Source organism: Capra hircus, chromosome 10 (genome assembly GCF_001704415.2).
Source record: "Capra hircus breed San Clemente chromosome 10, ASM170441v1, whole genome shotgun sequence".
NCBI lineage: Eukaryota > Metazoa > Chordata > Mammalia > Artiodactyla > Bovidae > Capra > Capra hircus.
In genome coordinates this window covers 5,982,942-6,002,897 of record NC_030817.1, presented here as the reverse complement: position 1 = coordinate 6,002,897, position 19,956 = coordinate 5,982,942, and the positions used below count along the sequence as shown (strand labels likewise).

The 19,956-nt window shown below is 47.4% G+C and overlaps 1 protein-coding gene across 1 annotated transcript in view; it reads left to right on the top strand.

The window, feature by feature from the left end:
* The window catches only part of LOC108636851, a 97,474-nt gene continuing 87,259 nt past the window's right edge, over positions 9,742-19,956 (top strand). Inside the window, exons 1-3 of the mRNA XM_018053755.1 lie at positions 9,742-9,807; positions 9,986-10,114; positions 10,510-11,174. Coding sequence (XP_017909244.1) covers positions 9,742-9,807; positions 9,986-10,114; positions 10,510-11,174 — 860 coding nt within the window. The remainder of the gene's footprint in view (positions 9,808-9,985; positions 10,115-10,509; positions 11,175-19,956) is intronic.

Genomic DNA, 19,956 nt, shown 5'->3' with positions numbered 1-19,956 from the left:
TTCCAAATTATCTGCTTTTTCACCAACTGGTTATTGTGGGGTTTGGGATTTGTTTTTTAGGTCGCACCTTGAGGAGTGTGGCATTTTATTTCCCCAAACAAGGATGAAATCCACACACGCTGCATTGGCAGAATGGAGTTTTAACTACTGGACTGACAGTGAAGAATTGGAATGGGGGTAGGTTGCCTTTTTTTTTTTTTTTTTGCTGTTATAGTGGGAATGAAATGGTATCTCACTGTGGTTATGATTTGAAATTCCTTAATGATGTTGAAGATTCTTTAGCTTTTATAAGTTTACTCCTGCAATTTTAAGCCTGTCTGCTTAGGACAGATATGTGAGGAATACACTGTGTCTTTAAAGGAATCTAGCTTTTAAATCACAGGGAAATGTTTTAATAATCTTTGATTTTATCCAAAGTGACAAGAAAAAAAGTTTCCTGCTTACGAGAGAATACAGCATACAGTTGAGCTGGGCTAGGGGCTAAACTCTGAACAGGCTTCTCAAGACCTGAAATATATCAATAGTACTAGGTGTTTCTCTGGTTCTGTGACCTGGGACGTGGGTGGGAGGTGGGGAGTTCTCTTATAAAAATAATTAATTTAGAAATGCTGTGAAGGATAAAGGGTTAAGAAATGAAGGTATTCTTTATGCTGACTGCTTGACTTTACCAAGTCTGATCTGATAATCCTTATTCTTGTATCTGTTGCACTTAATAATCTAACACTGTAACATTTATAGAGCACTGAAGTGAAAGGGAAAAGAAATCCCACTATATAAATGTGAAAATACATCAGAATCCCTAAAAATAAAAATTAATACATTATCCAAGAACAGAAGAATTTAGGTCTTTCTGTGGTTTGACATCATGTCTGGGGTTTACTAAACATCTCGTCAAAATGCCAAGGAATGGGAAGACCTTTCAAACACACGCTCTTAATGACTTCTTTGGAGAAACTAACCTCATGGCCTTTGAAGACAGGAGGAGAAGAGGACGACAGAGGATGAGATGGTTGGATGGCATCACTGACTCGATGGACATGAGTGTGAGCAAGCTTCAGGAGTTGGTGATGGACAGGGAAGCCTGGCGCGCTGCAGTCCATGGGGTCGCAGAGAGTCGGGCACAGCTGAGTGTCTGAACTGAACTGAACCGAACCTCACGGGCTCTGTGCTATTGTTCTGCTGCCAAGTCCTGTCCGTCTGTCTGCAACACCATGGCCTGCAGCAGGCCAGGCTTCCCACTCCTTCACTATTTCCTGGAGTTTCCTCATTGAGTAGGCAATGCCATCCAAGCACCTCATCTTCAGTCACCCCCTTCTCCTTTTGCCTTAAGTCTTTCCCAGCATCAGGGGCTTCTTATGACTTTGTCAACCTACAACACAGACTGGTGAACCACAATGACTCTTTTTTAGGAAGCAGAATTTATCTTCTGTCCCTGTACTATTGATAAATAGTAAAAAGAAATTCTGATAAACTTACATACATTCATAATACATGTTTTTTTAGCTTTATCTGTGACAAAGTATTGCTTTAAATTTTTTTATGATCAAGTTTTATTGTTAATTTTATATTTCAAAAATGTTTTAAGTGGAAATATGAAATTCAAGTTGTTTCAACTGAATAAGCAAATGAGATGACTAAACCCAGAAAATCAAGAACTGAAATAAACCAACCATAAATTGGGGGGGGGGGAATATGACTAAATAAAAGAATCACTTGAAAAACTTTAGTTTACCTCTATTAGTTAAGTAGGCAAACTAACAACTCTGAAAGAAAATTGGCCAACAGAATTTTATGGAAACAGTTTAATGATACAATGCAAAGATAAGCTAAGAATTTCCTAGGCTGAGAAATTTATGTTTTGAGTAGTTCAACTAAGTAGCAAACAGTCGTACCAGAAGGTATTGTTTAGAACAACTTTACAAAACCTTAGCAGTTCTCTATGTTGAAGCTCGGAGACAAGGCTACAGGAAAAGCAAAAATTAAAGTAAAACCCATGACTTAAGTCTGTACAGAGTAAAGTATGAAGTGTAAAATGAAGTGTTAATTTTGTCAGACTCTTTGCTACCCCATGGATGGTAGCCCACCAGGCTCCCCTCTCCATGGAATGTTCCAGGCAAGAATACTGGAGTGGGTTGCAATTTCCTCCTCCAGGGGATCTTCCCGACCCAGGGATCAAACTCCTGTCTCCTGCTTCTCCTGCGCTGGCAGGTGGCCTCTTTACTACTGAGTCAATTGGGAAGTCTGGAGGCTTAAAGTGCCACCTTACAAATCCAAGCTCAGTGCTGTTGCAACTATACAAAAAACTTAAGTGATAAGATATTTGTTCTCATAAAGACTCTCAGTCTTAAAAACTGTCGTCTCTGACCTTCTAAAGAATGCAATTTTATTTTTCTAATATGTGAACAGACTGTAGGAAGTATACATATATGTGCATGCATGTATATGTACAGTGTACTGGGAAATTATATATGAGTAAATATAAATGTATGCAAATATATATTCCAGTCAGAATCCTATACATTCATTCAATTAAGTTTGTTTTCTCAGATTACAATAACACTTCTGCCTTCACCAATACTACTGTCAGACATGGAAGGCTGGGGAGCATTTTCCACAACGGTTGTGACCAGGTTTGAATAAATCCCTGAGTAGATCTTTCATCTCTTCTGAAAATGGCTTCTATCTTTACATCACTCCTATAGCATTGCTAAAAGGGCGTCTCCCTCACTTACTCTATCTCGGTGCTGTTGGAGAGTGTTTGCTTCGGGGTTTTTGCCAGCTTCCCTTTGCAACAGCGAGCAACTGCTTAATAAATGGCAGGTCTATGTAAGAGGAAATCTCTGTGGTTTAATGTACTTTTGTTTCTTGTCAGTATGCAACTTCTGTTTTTGTTCACTTATAATCATCTTGTAACCCACGTGGAAAGTCAAAGAAACCAAGGCTTGGAGAAATGGATATTCAATCAATTACTTGCACACTGCTTTCTCAGTTCTTGGCCCAAAGAGTTTTCCATGAGACATGAGAGTCGAGTTGGTACCTGGGACTGCTGTATGCAGATAGCTGGATATAAAAGAGAGACAGAGAATCCCCTCTAAACTCAAGACCTTGTCAAAAGGTCTTACTCATCACTTGCATGAGGTCTTCCCTCTAGAGAGAATCTCTTTCAGGCCACTGAAGCACTTTGCATTTACCTCAATAGTTATATTTACCTCATGAGTGTATAATTATTTGGCAATGTGTCTCTACCAGACTGAAAGTTTTGACAAGTTTGGAACTGAGTCTCCTCAGCATATACCAGCTATGTGTTTTGTGTTTTCTGCAGATGTCTGTTGGATGAATAGATGAACCATATACTGTAGTGTGGTGTTCCAAAGTCAGAAAGATGTTCATTTTATTAATGTCACTGAATCACAAAAACCAAGCCACACTCATAAAACACGTGTCACACACTGCTGTGCTGTTCTGTGCTAAGTTGCTCGGTCATGTCTGACTCTTTGCAACCCCATGGACTATAGTCCACCAGACTCCTCTGTCTATGGGATTCTCCAGGCCAGAATACTGGAGTGGGTACCTGTTCTCTTCTCCAGGGGATCTTTCCAACCTAGGGATCAAACCCAGTTCTCCTACATTGCAAGCAGATTTTTTTACCATCTGAGTCACCAGGGAAGCCCAAGAACACTGGAGTGGGTAGCTTATCCCTTCTTCAGTGGAAATTCCTGACCCAGGAATGGAACCAGGGTCTCCTGCATTGCAGGTAGATTCTTTACCAGCTGAACTACCAGGGAAGCCATCACATGGTAGGACTGTTTTATACACAGGAGAAAAATGAAAGTCACTTTTTTTGCAGTATGTGAATCATGGATTTCCTTATGTTGGTTCTCAGTGTAGGAGAAAGAATGCATTTCTGTCTGCCTGCTGGAAGAACTAACTCATAAAGTCAACACAGGTGTTGTGAGTGTTTACCGGGAAAACAGAAACCTAATACCAACTCAACTTTTGAGACAACTAGATCTAGTCCTGAGACCAATACGAAGATAGCTACTGTCACTGTGAGGGAGAACGAAATGAACACCATACTATCAGAAAGTCGTGAAAGAGAGATAAAAGTAAGAAGTCCTGAGTGTCATCTTTCCAGAGGGAAGTTGGCATTCTGAACCAACTGCACGTGGCAGCGAGGATTGAAACGGAAAGGGACGTTGGAAAAGAACAGAATTTGGAGAATGACTGAGTTTGGAAAGATGGGTTAAAAATATGTTCCCAAGAGGAGATGGTTGAACACTCTTCTAAGGACATAGATACAGGCAGCATTTTTCCTGGGAGATAATTCCTGGGTGAATTTGATATTTGGGGTGTTAATGAGCCCCCTGCATACTTATTTTGCTTTTTCATAAATTCTAAATTCATGAGCCTGGGCAGAAACTAGTAACTCATTTCCAAACAGCAGAGCATGGAAATGGACGAATAATCCTATCGTGGAGAAACCTTGCACACGATCTCGTAAGGAGTAGTGACTTTTCCATTCGTGATGTCATGATGATGTCTTCTCTCACCTGATACGATGTGATGAGAATAACATTCCACCTCCATGGTATTCATTCCCCAAAGCCATAGAGTCTAATCTGGGGTCTGGTCATGAGAAAACATCAAACAAACCCAGACTGAGAGACAGAATAGCTGATTTACTCATTCAAAACTCTCAGGGTCATGAAAACAATGAAAGACGAGCAACTGACTCAGAGCACAGGAGAGCGATTGCTAAGGGCAACGTGGTAACCTGGCGGAGATTCTGAAACAAAGGACATTAGTGGGAAAACTGACGGAATAGGAATGAAGTCTTCGGTTTAGCGCAACAGTGTTGGTTCTTCCTTTTGATAAATGGGCCAAGGTAATCTAAGACGAAAACATCAGAGGAAACTACCTTTAACTTGATGGAACTTCCCTATGTTCTGAAGGCTGACGCTGTAGGATATAATGATAGTACTGTTACCAACAACAGCAACTGAAATTTCTGAAGCACTTTCACAAACACTGACTCATGATTTGACAATATTATAAGGCTGGTAGGACAAATGTTGTGATGTCCATTTCATAAATGAGTGGACAGTGGCTTGAAGCTGAATTTACCCAGGATCAAAATTTTTAGTGCCTTTGAGCTTAAACCATGATCTTATGAATCCAAATTCTATGTCATCTTTACTTTAACCAAGTATCAGAAAGAAAAGTTAATGCACATGTGCAGGGGAGGAGGGGAACAGAAACATGGAGAGGAGGCACTGAGGGATTTGAAACGATTAAATTTCAATTGAAAACTCTACTGGAGACTGAAGTCCTAAGTACAATTAACGCTTTCTGGTTTTTCAAGCTCACAAATTTTTTTTTTTTTGCTTCTCTCCGTCTCTATACTTGTGTATTAGTGATAGTTTCTCTATAAAAATAACCTAATTATCACAGTTTTGTGAGTCTGCAAAACTACTATACTCTGGAGCCCCTGAACCACATTAACTATTCTTTTACTTTGCTTCCTCTGGCCTCACCATCATACTTTTCTAGAGCTGACTCATGGGTCATGTGCCTAAGAAATTTCATATATTTGGTGTGGTATTTTCCATACTTCATTTTCCTTGTCTGGATTACACAACAACACCAGCAGTCTTTAATGGGAGTATGTTCACAGGACAGTCTCTTCTTATACTTTAGAAACACCACTCGTCTATATGCAAATTCTGGACATCTGCAAGCATCCCCCTCTCCCTTTCTCAGTCTCATTCATTTTCCAGCAGCATACATCAGAAAGTAAAACCTGAACAGGCTTCCGTTTGCCTTGAAACAAAAATGCATCCTTAAAGATGAAATAATTATACTGTCATATCACACGGAGGCTTTCAAAGAACCTCCTGCGGATACTTATGTACACTCTCACACACGGAGATGGCTGTTTAAAAGCAGGTAGATGAATATTCTTCCTAAACTGTGGTCTCCCGAGTTGCTGCTGCAGCCTGAGGAGTTATTCCTATGCTTTGCTGCCACCTTGGCAAACTAGAAGGATTTACAACGGAATTCTGTACCCAGCGGGCTGGAAACAGCGTTCCCATTGACGAGGCGGGCTGGCCTGGCTGAGAGAGGCGGTTGAAACGGCCTTTATGCAGCAGAGAGAAACTGGGAACATCTATCCTCCGGTGGATTTCCTCTATTTAAAATAACTCGGGATCGGCAAGATTCAAGTGTTCTTCTCTGAATGGCTTTTAAAGGCTCGGTCTCTCTTCAGTTCGAAATGGAGATGGGGAAGGAAGGAGTCGGTTGGGGACGTCTGAGTGTGCGCTCTGAGTGGCCCTTTGGGGGCCGACGCTGACAGCGAGGCGCTCTGTTCCGTTTTCTCTCGTCTAACCTTCCATTTCGCCTCCATGGGATTGCTCGCCTCCAACTTCAGTTAACTTCTTGGGAGAATGCGAAGCATCTGGGTGGCCAAGGCGGAGGCTCATATTCCCTTTTTATAGCTTCCAAAGAAACTGGGGAAATAAGCATTAAAATCCGGGTTCTTAAATTTGACTGCTTTCCACGTCGGGACTCATATTTTTTGCTTCGTCATTCTCTTCCGTGTTTGCCTTGTTGATTCCATTCTAAGGCGCGGGCTCTGTGTGTGTCTTCCCCCGCCCCTCACCTCTTTTCCCATTCAGGTCTCAAAAATCCCTTACCACTCCCCCGCCCCGCGCCCCGCTTCCGATCTCTTAATCTTATTTGAATATGTTGTGGTCTCTGAGCTGCTGCAGACACTGGGTGGCTGGGAGACCCCTTTCCTTGCGGCTTCGTTTCAATTTGCCGTGAGTGGGTGGATGCCTGCCTTCCACAATTCGTCTCGCACACGCCAAACAGTTAAAAAAGCCGGAGTCAGAAGGAGCAGAGAGTTCCACAACTTCAAAGCACGGTCTAGGAAAGGAAATAATCCGGGGGTCCCGAGTAGGAGAGGGGAGGGGGCAGGGGAAAAAAAAAGGAATAAAACCCAACTTCGCTGGCAACTCCAATAAATCTAGTAACTGTTGGCAAAAAAAAAAAAAATTCCTAGGGAGGGCTGGGTCTGGTCCGGATGAAACGCTAGGGCTCCTTCCCATGCCGGAGACGGGCTCTGGAAGCCTGCCACTGGCGTCCTGCCACGCGAGTGCCCCCAGACAGGAACACACCCACTGGAAACGCACGTGAACAAAGCTCGCTGCCCGGCAGCCGCCGCCTGCGGTTTCCTCGTGGATCACAGCTTCTCCAGGGAGGAGAGCAGGGCGCGCACAGGGTTAAGTTAGCTCCCTCCCCGGGAGGAGGGACAGGCGGCGGAGGGGGAAGGCGGCTCTCAGTCCAGGCCGGGTACCTGCGAGTTAGTTGTACGTTCGAAACCCTTCGCGGTCGCTTGCGAGGGTGGTATCTTTCAGTCTCACCGCGAAGGAACCAGGGGGCCCGGAGAGCATTCCAGCGGCCGCGCGGTCCCCGCCCCGGGGGGGTCTCTGGCCTGCGGTCCCGCGCGTCCAGGAGCCGAGACGCGCCAGCTCCGCGCCCACCGCCGCGTCCGCCAGCCCACGGATCGGGTTGGCAGTTCTCAACGATGGGCAGGAGGGACCTTGGCGGCGACCCCTAAAATAATACCATGCCCCGGGAGCCACGCTGCTGTGGAGCCAGCTCCTTCCCTTCCCACCTCCCTGACCCTGTCGGATTCGGATGAGCGCAGTGCGAGGAGCTGCGGCCGCCAGGTAAAGGGGCTGAGGTGCCAGGTGGACTTTGCCAGAACCGACCTGGCTGCGGCTCTGCCAACACCACGGTCTCTTAAGGGGGGTTGCAATTATTATTATTTAATCCGCTGGGGGTGATCTTTGGGGTAGCATGCTTTAAGCTTTATCTTTCATCCACCGAAAGAACAGACTGCTTAACTCTCCCCCGATTTCAGAGAAGAGAAATCTAGCTGCAGGTCGAACCTCCCTCCTCTAAGGAGTTTTCTAACTGAGCTCTGGGTCAAGACGCAAGTGAGCTAGTCCCCCCGGAGCATCGATCCTAAATTGGGATTTCTAGATCCACTAAGCTTGCCTGAATCCAACCTCTCATTTCCCCAGGATGAACGCTAACTTCTGAGAGAGCAACGCTCCCCTAGGCCCCCACCCCTACACACGCTCCATCTGCTGGTACTGTCACCAGCGTTATCATCAAGCGGTTGCATCCACAACCACCAGCTTGCCCCCTGCCCGCAACCGGGGACCCATGAGTGGCTAACAAGATGCGGAGGGTGCTGGTTCGTTTTCCTTCGAGTTGGGCCATAAGTTACTCCCCCCACCCCCCGCCCCAACACCTAACCAAGTCTTTCTCCAGCCGTGCGGACTTCATCGGTCTGGCACTGAGTTCCCTCCAGCGCGTCTTCTAGGCGCGCCAGTGGGGACGGCGAAGGCGGGAGCAGCCCACCGGGCTAAACTGCGATTGCGTTCCCGACTCCGGGTGCGCGGGGCGCGGGGAGGGGAGCAGTTAACGCCTCCCTGCACTGGGTTGAGAGGCGAATCGGACAGCGAGGAGCTCGCGAGTGGAGCCTCGCCAGCCGCCACCGCACCCCAGCCTGGAAAGATGCCTCCACCGCCACGCCGACCGGTCTCGGGCTTGTCCCCGCTCTTTCAGCGCCGGCGCGATCACTTCTCATTTGTAATCAGGCCCAAGATCAAGGTTGCCGGTTGAGGTCGGGACAATAACCAGGGAAAGGAAGTATCCGGAGAGGGTGCCTGGGGCGGGCTGAACCCACACTTGATGTCCAGTAAACTCCTGGAGCGCCTGGGGCTCCGGCCGGCGGCGGCGGGGGGTGGAGGAGGAGGCCACCGCTGCTGTGTTCTCTGGGGCTCTGATGCTGGCACCTCCCAGCAAGATGGCACTCACTGTCAGCCGTCGTCCACTTAATTCCCCAGGCCAACCCCCAACCCGGGATGTGTATGAATCACACACTGAGTTTGGGGGAGGAGAGCGGCTTTGTCATTTGTAAGGCAAACGCATCTTACCGGGCCACCTTCTCAGAAGGCAACGCGGGAGCAGCGGCCCGCGGGCACGACCTGGGGTCGTGTGTGCGTGAGTGTGTGAGCGCGTGTGCCAGCGTGCGTCTCGAGCATGCGTCTGGGTGGATCTCGGCGCGGCTTCTGCTTGAGAGGCACATTGGGCCTTCCTCCAAGCCTGCTTAACTCGATGGAGGCGCTCACGAAACGTGAAGGCGGTAGACACAACAGGGATGCGAAGGAAATAAAAACAATTAGGAGAGGGGTGCCAAGTGACTCAGACTCCGAACCGAGGACGGGTAAATCAAACCCGGGTTGCCGGTGGTCACCGCCCCTGCCTAACTCTTCTGCCGCGACAGCCGAGAGGGTCCCTCGGGAGCTGTTCCTGAGCCGCCTTCTAGCTCGCGGGCTGCTTCCCGCCCGGCCCCACCGACGGCGCGTCTCTGCGCGGCCCCGCGCTTGGCGCGAGCTCGTTCTCCCTCTTCTGTTCAGCTTGAGTCTCTCTCTAGACTTGTTAAAACATGACAGCAACTTACCGGAGGCAGGAGGAACCTTAATGAAGTGAGAGAAGAGAAGCAGCTTCCCCCGCCCCCCGCCCCCTCTTTTCCAAGAGAGACGTGGACCTGGTTTTCTTACATTCCTCTTTAACCTTTGCAAAGAGATCGCCGAGTGGAAACGGAGCCTGTATGCAAATCAAGCTTTTTTTTTTTTTTTCCCAGCTGTCAAACCTGTTCCCTAAACGATGCGTCTGAAAGTGGTCGTTGCTTGTCATCTGTGGGGACGACGAGCTCTTTCAAGCGGCCAGGGTGCAAGGAGAAAATGGGGGTGTTTGAATTAATTAAACTTTGGATTATTTCCCGGTTAAATTATTTAAGAAGATCGGGGATCAGGGAACTAGGGGTGGCGTAGGGGGCAACTCACCAAGGTTGCCTGCATTTGAAATTACGCCATCTTGGTTGAAAGATGTTGTATTTTTTACCCTCTAGTCTCCCGTTTCGATCATTCCTCAGCGTCTAAATCCTAGATCAGCTGGTTTAGAAGGACCACGCCGGGCGAGCAAGGAGGGAAATCAACTTTCGGCCGTTCCGACGGTGGCCACATCCTTCAGAGATGGGGTGGGAGGGTGCAGGGGAGAGAGGGAACCGGGAGGGCGGGCGCCGTCCGGGCGGCACCCGTGGGGTTGGCCCCTGAGCTCGCCGTGCCACGCGCTCCAGGGAGGACAGGGTTAACGGCCGCGGCTGACTTTGCCTCTTGGAAAGCTTGGGGTTGCAGCCGCGCCTCCCGAGCATTCTTTAAACCAGAAATGTGGGAGGGACTCCGAGAGGGTGGGCGGGGGGGTGAGAGGGAGGGAGAGAAAGAGGACTCGAGGAGGGGAGCGCGCCAGAGCGCCGGGGACCGAGGCAGAGGAGGAGCGCGGCAGCGGCGGAGGCGACCCCGCGAATTCCTTCCAGTAAACACCTTCTGGGGGTGTCCGGAGGGCTGGGGGTGGGCGCCGCGGCGCCTACATTAGCCCGGCCGGGCTGCGCCCAGGCGGCAGTCGGGTCGGAGCCGCCGCCGGACTCAGCGCCCCGCGCGCTCCGCGCTGCGCCCCGCGCCCTTCTCTGCGCGATCGGCTCCCCGGCGTCGGAGGCGCACCCGCCCGCCCGCCCGGCTCTCCGGCCGCCCTCCCCCGGGCTCCTCCGTCTCCAAGGAGCCGCGGGCGCTTCGGAGCCGCTCTCCGCCGCGGTCCCCCGCTCCCCCGCCTGCTTGCGGGGCGCGTGGGCTCGGCGGGGGCGGAGAGGGGGAGGCTGCAGGCGGGCAGAAGAGGCGGGGGCCGCGGCGGCCGGAGCCCGGAGGAAAGTGGCATGCCCGAGACCCGGAGGCGGAGGTGGCGGAGGCGGCCGCGGGGAGACGATGCCGCGGCTCCGTAGGGGAGGAAGGCGAGAGCGAGCCAGGCGAGCCGGGCGCCCGAGCGCCCGCCGGCTGCGGGGAGGCGCACGTCGCTCCGAGGCTCCGGCCTCCGCACCCCCGCGCCCCGACGCTGCGGGCGACAGGGCCGGGCTCCGGCAGCCGCCGCCGTCGCCGCCGCCGCCGCCGCCACCTGGAGGACGGAGCAAAAGTTTGGATCTGGGGAAGGACTCGGCGCAGAGCGGGATTCCTACCGGGGCCGCCAGGAGACCTCCAAAACCTTCGCAGGTAACGCGCACCCCCGACCCTCGCCTTCCCGGCGGGTCCGCGGGATCCCGCTCCCTCCCCTGACGCTCGCCCGATCCGGCGGAAAGTCAGACCCCGGCGAAGTTCTAGATCCCCGGGAGTGGGCACCCAGCGCGGGGAGGTCTCCTGGAACGTGGGCGAGATCTCCGGCGCTTCTTCGCGCCGGGTGGGCAGCTGGGCTGGGAGGCCAGCCTCCCGCGAGGACGGGTGGGAGCCCTCGGCCCCAGCTGGTGCCTCATTTTGGAGCCCGGGGGACATTCACAATCTTTCTTCAACGGCTTTTCTCCGGTCCAGGGAAATGCTGCGTGGATTTCACTCAGTCCCGTCCTCACCCTCCTACTCTCTAACCCCGATTTAGTATCTTTCAAAAACGATACGAGCCCATCCTCATTCGCCTGCCGGGTTGAGCTGATGCCAGAAAGCTACTTGGCAGGGAGGGGGCGAGGTGCGACAAGACGGAAGCAAAGGGAGCATGTATTTTTCACTCTTTCGCATTCCCGGAGCCCTGCCTCCCTCCTTCCATTCACCTTCTGGCGTCATAAAATAGGAACTTTGGAAGTCTCATTTTGATTGCAGAAGGGTCAGAGGAACCATGTTAGCCGTTGTTGGTGTGGATGTGCAGTGATCGTCTGCCCGGGTGTGTGAGTGTGTGTGGAGGGCGAGTGGCGTTGCGGAGAGGCCGGCTTTCCTCGGTGGCCAGATGCACAGTGGCGTGGGGGGTAGTGAGCGGTCGCGTGTATGCTCCAAGCCGCGGGGAGCGGATTCACGTTTCCTGAGCAGCAACCTCTCTTATGCCGGTCAAATAGCTCCTGCGTCTCACCCTGAGAGCAAAAAGGGTCTAGCCCCAACTCCCGACGCCCCTTTCCCCCAGTCGAGTTTCCAGTTTCCAAGCATCTCGGCGTTTGTTGCTCCATCGTCTTTCTTATGATCCTTATTTATTCACCTGGAAAACTCCTCCTGCCTTCTCTTGTAAATGGAAATCAGTCTCTGAGAGCTCTTGATTAATTTTAGTGGAGGGAATCTCTTGTAAAGCTTCCAGTAAGCTAATCAAGTACAAGGCACAAATCCGTGTAAATGCTCGCGCAGGAGTGCAAGGTGCTGATTAGATTTCTTTACATGCTGCATTTGGTATGCAAAGCCTCTTCTAAATGGGAGCTCTTGCTCCCCACTCAGCTGGGAGACTCTTTAATCACCCAGGGTCAGGGAGCTTTGGGGGCATGTCCACTGGCTCACAGGCTTCTTGCTAAATTTATTATGCCTAACTTCTCCCAGCCAAAAGCTAATATGATGGCGACCTTCCTTCTCCCGCCGATATTATCTATGGACTTCAGCTCTGTGACCTTATTACATCTCCAGCTAAAAGATGACCCCCACCCCCAAACATTTTAAGGTAGATAGAAGGCAGGTTGGCATGTGTCTGGGGATGTATTTGGTCCTTGCAGTATGAATCAGTATGAAATGTACAATTTTAGGTTAGTATCTGAGGTGTTAGCCCTGGGCTTTTTTTTTTTTTTTTTTTAAATCACTGAGCAAAATGCCAGATACATAAGATTGACAGGCCACCATATTAGATGAGAATCAGTCTTTGACTAAAGAGTCTTCAGGGCATGATATGAAAAGTTGCTTATTCGCCTATCATGTCACTAGTCCCCCAGTCCAACTTTTCTGTCTCCCCTCATCAGAACCCCTGCATCAGAAGTGCAGAGAGGGTTAAACCATTTATGGATTATTAATAATCACATGGATGACCGTGCAACACCATACTGTCATGTTGAATTGCAAGGGTCTGTGACTGGAGGAGGTTGGAAAATGCATTTTCAAACATGCACTCCATGTCTCATGGCAGTAGCTACAAGAAATTGGAAAAAGAATTGAGCTATCTGTACTGTAGCAGGCCTATTACAAACCTAGCATGGAAGGAATGTTATTTTTTGTTTTTTCTTTTTTTAAGATGCCTGTTTCTTAACACTTCAGTAGCCTCACTGCAGTTTTAGAAATTCCTGGGGAAGCTTTTAACACCAGAAAGTAGATTTCCAAATGATATCCTGCTGCGCTGCCTCAGGTTCCCCCAAACAGGCATGGCTGTTCCTGTAGGCCAGGTTTCAGACACTGTGATCTTATCCGGGTTTGCCTTTGACCGCCTGGATCTAATTTGAACCTCCTCTGATACCATTACATTTATATTCTGGCCTGCTGGAGAGTTTGATTTAGGATTTAGCCACATCTCCCGAAAGCAACTTTCTATCTTCCAAGTCTGAAGCTTGGTTTCAAGAAAGGCTTAAGCATGTAGAAGTGCAGAAGCCTTATTCTGTAGAGACCCGGTGTGAACATTCCCCTTCCTGACTCTTCAGCTTTATGCTCTGCAAGTAAGAATTGCTGCTTCCGCGGTCCCCAGTGTCTGAAGTTAAGAAAACAGCAAGGGTGCCTGGCAGCTCTCTTTTGGTTTTGCTCTGCTTAGAAGATGCAACAAAGGTCAAGGTGATGTGATTTCATTTCCATTCAGGTCAGACCTTTCTGGATAACCGTCTTTCGGCATCTTTAATTTCTATTCAAGTTCATTTTTCACTAGATTACTTTAATAACTTTGTGGTTTCTGCCACAGCGATTCAAATCCAGGCCATTAGTGACCTCTATCTGTGAGAAGTGAAAACTCATTGTTTTTCTTTCTTCTCATCAGAATCTACAGATTACATGGGTGTGTTGGGGCAGGGTTGGGGGGTGGTGAGCAACAGCTCTGTAGTTCTGAGTATTTAGATTTTCCGACTTGATTTTTCTGTTGCACAGTTCAGTATGGGTAATGATATTTAACAACAGTAATAAAAATGTTACAGGCTAATAGGCTACTAAATGGTTATTCCATATAGCATCGACAATGTGATCAACATAAATAAAACACCAGTGCTGTCTATTGCCAATAAAAGAACTGTACAGTTAGGTAGACTGTTTAGAGACTCACAAACTGCTGGATGTAAGTGAAGCTTTATTGCCCCAGAGTGCTTACATAACAAGGGAAACTTGAGACAAGCTCAGAACATATATGTGGGAACTAGACTTCATAGTAGCAGTGCGTGTATGTCTTTAAATTCAGCGGTGCTTCTGCTGTGAACTTATGGTCCAAATCAAGGGCGAGGTGGGGTGTGAGAAGGGTGTCTGTAAACAGATGGTCTTTCAAGGAGACTTTAAAAATCTCGTTCCTAATCCAGCTTTGTCTTCTGAGCATTTTCGAATCAAAATTTCCATTTGAGCTGATTATCCTAAACAGTAATTGAAGACAAAGTTTACTGACTTTCTTAGGTGGGTGGATACCATTATCTGACATTTTCCAGATGGTTTTTGATCTCTTGGTATTTGGGAATATAGAATTTTTAGGAGGCTTTCTTTCTTTTCCCCTGGGCAGATTTTATACCAAAGACATTTTTAAAGACCAATTATTATTATCATTATTATTTTTAAAGTTAGACAACCATTATAATATCCCAACTTTATTACTTTTCCCCACCCTCCAAATTGATTTGCTTTTTTTAAAGTTACATTCTATTTTTTTTTTTTTCAAAACTGCATGTTGGGGATCAGAGTAAGGTTATCAATATCTTTTTACTCCTTTCATCAACATGACTTCCATTTAAATATCTGTTTATAGTAAAACATACACAGGTACACATCAAGGGCCATTTTAAGACAGAGATTCTTTTCAAGGTTTGAAATATGTTTCTTTTTAAAAGACTCTGACACAAATATTGTAATAAAAATATCCTGTGTTCTGATGAATACAGAGACTTATTTCAGTTGAACGGAACAGTAAAACACTGTATTAGTAAAATAATCAGTGGTATTTTCAGTACATGGTCAAATCTGTTAGAACCTTCTTGATTTTTTTTTTTTTCTTTCCCCTTGGCGAATTTCACATCTACTGGTCTTTTTGGTTTACTTTGATTCTTTCTACTGTGGCTCTTTGAAGTGATTCAAAATTAAACAGTAGCTACTTTTTTGGGAAATTCTTCATGTTATATTCAGGATTCCAGAGGAGTTAATGATGCAGAAAAAGTCCTGTAAAACATCTTTCTAAAAGAAGTCCTTCTCTTGCAGGCTCCCCACTTACTGGCCTGCTGTACCATTTGCAGTGAGTTGGAACTCCGATATTTATTTATCTTTCAAATACCACCTCTAACTTAATTTAATGGGGTGGGGGGGTGTTTCCGCAGAAGAGTGTAGCGCCATGTGTCGTCTGAACAAAGCTGTGTCATTTTCATGGACCTGTCATAAGGGAAGGTCACCGAAAATATTCCTGTATAATTTGGGAGGTCAAACGGCCACAGCTAGGTTTCTCAAATACCTGTCAATTATTCTGCAGATACTCAATAAGGGCAAACGGTTTTCCAGCAGTTTAGTGGTTGAAAACCATTTTTTTTTTTTTGAGGCATTTTCAAAATCAATCTGGGATGCTCTTATCTGTTCAGCGCTCATTAGAACTGGGCAGTTTTTCTCACTTTCTTCCCAGGTTGGTTTTAAGGGAATGAGAGAGAACCTTGGCAAAAGTTCCTCTGTTTCTGCTCAATTCACAGGTCACGTGCTGTATTTTAGTTCTCTTTATTAGAGCTTTCAAGAAACAGATAAAAGGATCTTCCAACTGAACCTTCTAAGGACCCGAGGGCTTTCCGATTTAAACCCACCGAAAAATACCAGGTCTCCAGGTTCAGCAGGGCCATTAGGTCTCAGGACACCGACACCTCCTTCCAGGGGAGCGACAGAACAGCGGCTCCTAAAACTGGTTCACCAATACAGAGGTCATACGGCTGAATGGAAAACATTAGACTCATCTCCGTCCCAAAATAGGCCCACGCGCTGGTGTCACTCTCGGCCCCAGCTGCCCGCGCGCGTCACTTTCGTTACAGTCCAGTGTCAGGATAGCCTGTGCGAGAGTTCTCCCTTCCACTTGGCTCCAGAGCTTGGACTCGCGGGCTTTTAATATTCCTCACGGGCATTAGGTTAAGAGATGGTGAAGGTCAGGGGGTGGGAGTTCCAGAAAACTCTGTTTAGACCCTGAAGCATGATATCGATTTTATTCTTTCTTTTTTTAATGCTTTGTATGGTGGTGGACGTCACGTGATATGAAGCCTGCTGCTTTAGCCACACTTCACTGTACAGTTCAGTGGCGCTAGGTGCGGCCTCTCTGCTCTGCAGCCCTCAACATCATCCATCTCTGCGAGTTTTCACTCTCCTAACCCGAATCTCTGTGGCCATTCAACACGAACTCCACCCCCCGACCCAGGCCCCTGTCACTTACTAATGTACTTTCTGACACTATGGATTTGAATATTCTAGGTACCTCTTCTAAGTGGAGTCAAAGCAGTGTTTATGGCACTGATTTTAAAACACATTCTTCCCAATCATTTCTCCCCCTCTTCTGTTATGTGCTCATATAGAGGATTTCATTTCTTCTCCACAACTTCCTCTTCTGTGAGTTGGTCCCAGAAAGCCCCACCCACCTGGCTTCTCATTGGGTAACAGGAGCCAGAAGGAAGTTGAAGGCTAAGGTTGCACAGACTCCTGCCTTAAACCATTTGACTTTGTGCAGAATCATGAATATTACGTTTAATTACCTAGATGTTGAACTCTCTGATTCAGTTCAGAAACTTCCTTCTCTACAAACTCAACCAAAATGATCAGAGGTGGATTAAAAAAAAAAAAAATTAAAACTGTTAAAAAAAAAATCTTGCAATCGTGTAAATATTTAGATGTAAAAAGAGCCTTTCACTGTCTCTCCGCCATCATGCTAGATATATGCTTGCCTGTTAGCCCAGGGGTAATTTTATGATGTCAGCTTTGTGTTTTGGGACTTGTACTGTGATGGGGAATGAGAAGTAGGGAGGTTGTTTTGGAAGAAAGAAGAGATGTATTAATAGAAAGAAAATCTGTGTTCTCATGTCAGCACACTCCTTTCTGCAGTGATGACCTTGGACAAATTACTTCATCTTCTGGAGACTTAATTTCCTCTCTGCAGAGTTCAACAGGGTTGTTGTGGGGTCAAATAAGATTAATGGGTGTGAAAATACCTTACTAATAATTCAGTGTTATATTCCCATGAAGAGGCATTAGTCAAATTGATAACATTCATCACTGCAGGACTGTCAGCTGCTAGGATAGTTCTAGGTGTCATGCAAACAGAAAGGTAACCAAGGCAGAGGGCTTCCCAGGTGGCTCAGTGGTGAGGAATCTGCCTGCCCCTGCAGGAGATGTAGGAGACACCAGCTCTATCCCTGAGTCAGGAAGCTCCCCTGGAGCAGCGAATGGCAGCCCACTCTGGTGTTCTGGCCCGGAGAATCCCAAGTACACGGGAGCCTCACGGGCGACAGTCCAAGGGACGGCAAGGAGCTGGACACGACTTAGCGACTGAGTGTGCACGCACACAGCCAGGTCAGAGTGCCCTGTCCTCCAGGAGCTTTTGCTTTTTGTGAGTTCTCTGAGATTTCACTCACCAATAAAGTGCCTGGTGTTCCCTCCATCACTCCATCCCTTCGTTTAATGGTGCATCATTTCCTTGGGTGAGTTTGCTCTATTCTGATCAGGGCGAGTTGGGCGCAAGGGCCAAACTTTCCTTCCCTGACAGCTTGGCTTGTTGTTGGAAACTGAATTTATTACAGATGGATTCCACTGGGGATCTTTTGGAGGGAAAAAAAAAAAAACAATCAACATTCCCTGAAGTAAGGTTGTTTCTTTTTGTCTGGCTTTATACATTAGCCATCCAAGTTAACCTTTTGCAAAAACACAGTCATTACTGGAATAGATGATGCCTTTTTCAGACTTTGGTTTTGCACAATAAGGCTTGTGAAGAGCATTTTCAGTCAATAAGTTCTGACTGACTCTGCTTCCCCATGGACTGCAGCCCACCAAGCTCCTCTGTCCATGGGATTCTCCAGGCGAGAATACTAGAGAGGGTTGCCATTTCCTTCTCCAGGGGATCTTCCCAACCTAGGATTGAACACATGTCTCCTGCATTTGCAGGTGGGTTCCTTACCACTGAGCCCCCAGGGGAGCCCAGTGAAGCTCTACATAGATAAAAACACACACTGCAATGAGGGGCTATACCTTTGTGTGAATGGGCTGGTACTCATGGAGGGGGTATTATTTTTGTAGAGGCAGAAGGTTTACATCCAATGATGAGGAAAGCTTTCCCATACATCCAGGAGATGGTTTTTACCACTTAGCATGGACCAGGCATGGAGTAAGACTGGAGAGGTCAGTGTAGATAATGCAGGATCCCTCCTGAGGCTACCCGGGCCAGCCAGGACAGAGGAAGACATAAAAGCTAATGGCACGGCAGGTTCACACAGGATTGAAAACAGTGCCAGGAACCCAGAATATTAATGAAAAGAGTTTTACTTTTGGAAAGAGTCTCGGGTTCTAATGATGGCTCTGTCCCTTGTGAATTTTGCTAACCATATTTTGGGGCTTCCCTGGTGGCTCAGATGGTAAAGAGTCTGCCTGCAATGGGGGAGACCAGGGTTTGATCCCTGGGTCGGGAAGATCCACTGGAGAAGCGACTGGCAATCCACTCCAGTATTCTTGCCTGGAGAATCCCATGGACAGAGGAGTCTGGTGGGCTACAGTCTATGAAGTCACAAAGAGTCAGACGTGACTGAGTGACTTAGCATGTTCACTTTGGGGGCACATTTTAAACATGCTTTTTAGTCTTCACCTCTTCAAGTCGAAAAATAGAAGGAAATTCTTTCTATTCCCAGAGCTGTTCTTCTGAGGATTGAGATAATTATGTAAAACATCTACCTGTCTGGCACACAGTAGAGGCTTAATAAATGCTGACTGCAGATCCTTCTCTCTGAAATGATAATGATTCCATTATGTTATTTCCCCCTCTACAAATACCTTTGCATTTGCCTGGAATCCCAAAGAAGCCTTGTGACCTCTTGAACCTGTTCACTAACAGGTTGCAGCTTCTTCTGCACAAGAAAATTTTGTGGTCTGTTCAGGTAACAGCGCTTGAAAGGGATGGCAGAGGAAAGGGCCTTCCACTCAATGGCAGAGTGAGCTCATAGCTAGCAGGGTACAGTGTGGACTGATGGCATGAGAAGGTCCAAAGAGAAGGAACAGAGACAAAATAAAGAAAGAGGCTTGTCCCAGTTTGGGGAACTGAAAGGTGACATCAGCGGGGTCCTGCCTAACTTACAGTTTTTTTGGTTATTGAAAGCATCACCTTTGGCACGCCAACCCCGACTCACCTCCATGCCCCTTTCCATGGGGACCGTACCTGCAGCTTGCAACAAGTCCCATGTCTAGACTGTGACCCTGAACACAATGAACCATGGCTATGATATCTCTGCTGGTCTACAAAGATTTTTATCAGAAAGCATTTTAAGCACTGGCTTCCCACAACTCATCTCACACATGACTCTTGGCAGGGTCAAGAAAATATTTTATTGCAGAATATTAACACGTAAATCATTGCTCTGTTCATATCATGCTTATTCTGTGCTTATAGAATGATTATGCCTTGCTTGTATAATGATGGATGTTCAAATCGGAATGATGCTCCTGGGTTAGCACTTCTGGATGGAAATATTTCTTTCAGAAAGCCATTTTCAGTTAATTTAAGTAAAGGAGCTTCTTACTGTGCCTGTGTTGGACCCTCCTAAGAGCGCTCAGAAGTGCTGGTCAAAATACACACTGCTGGGGTTATTTTGCGTTTATCATTATGATTACATGTATGTATAGTATAATTTCTGCATTCTACTGAACAATGGAGACTTGG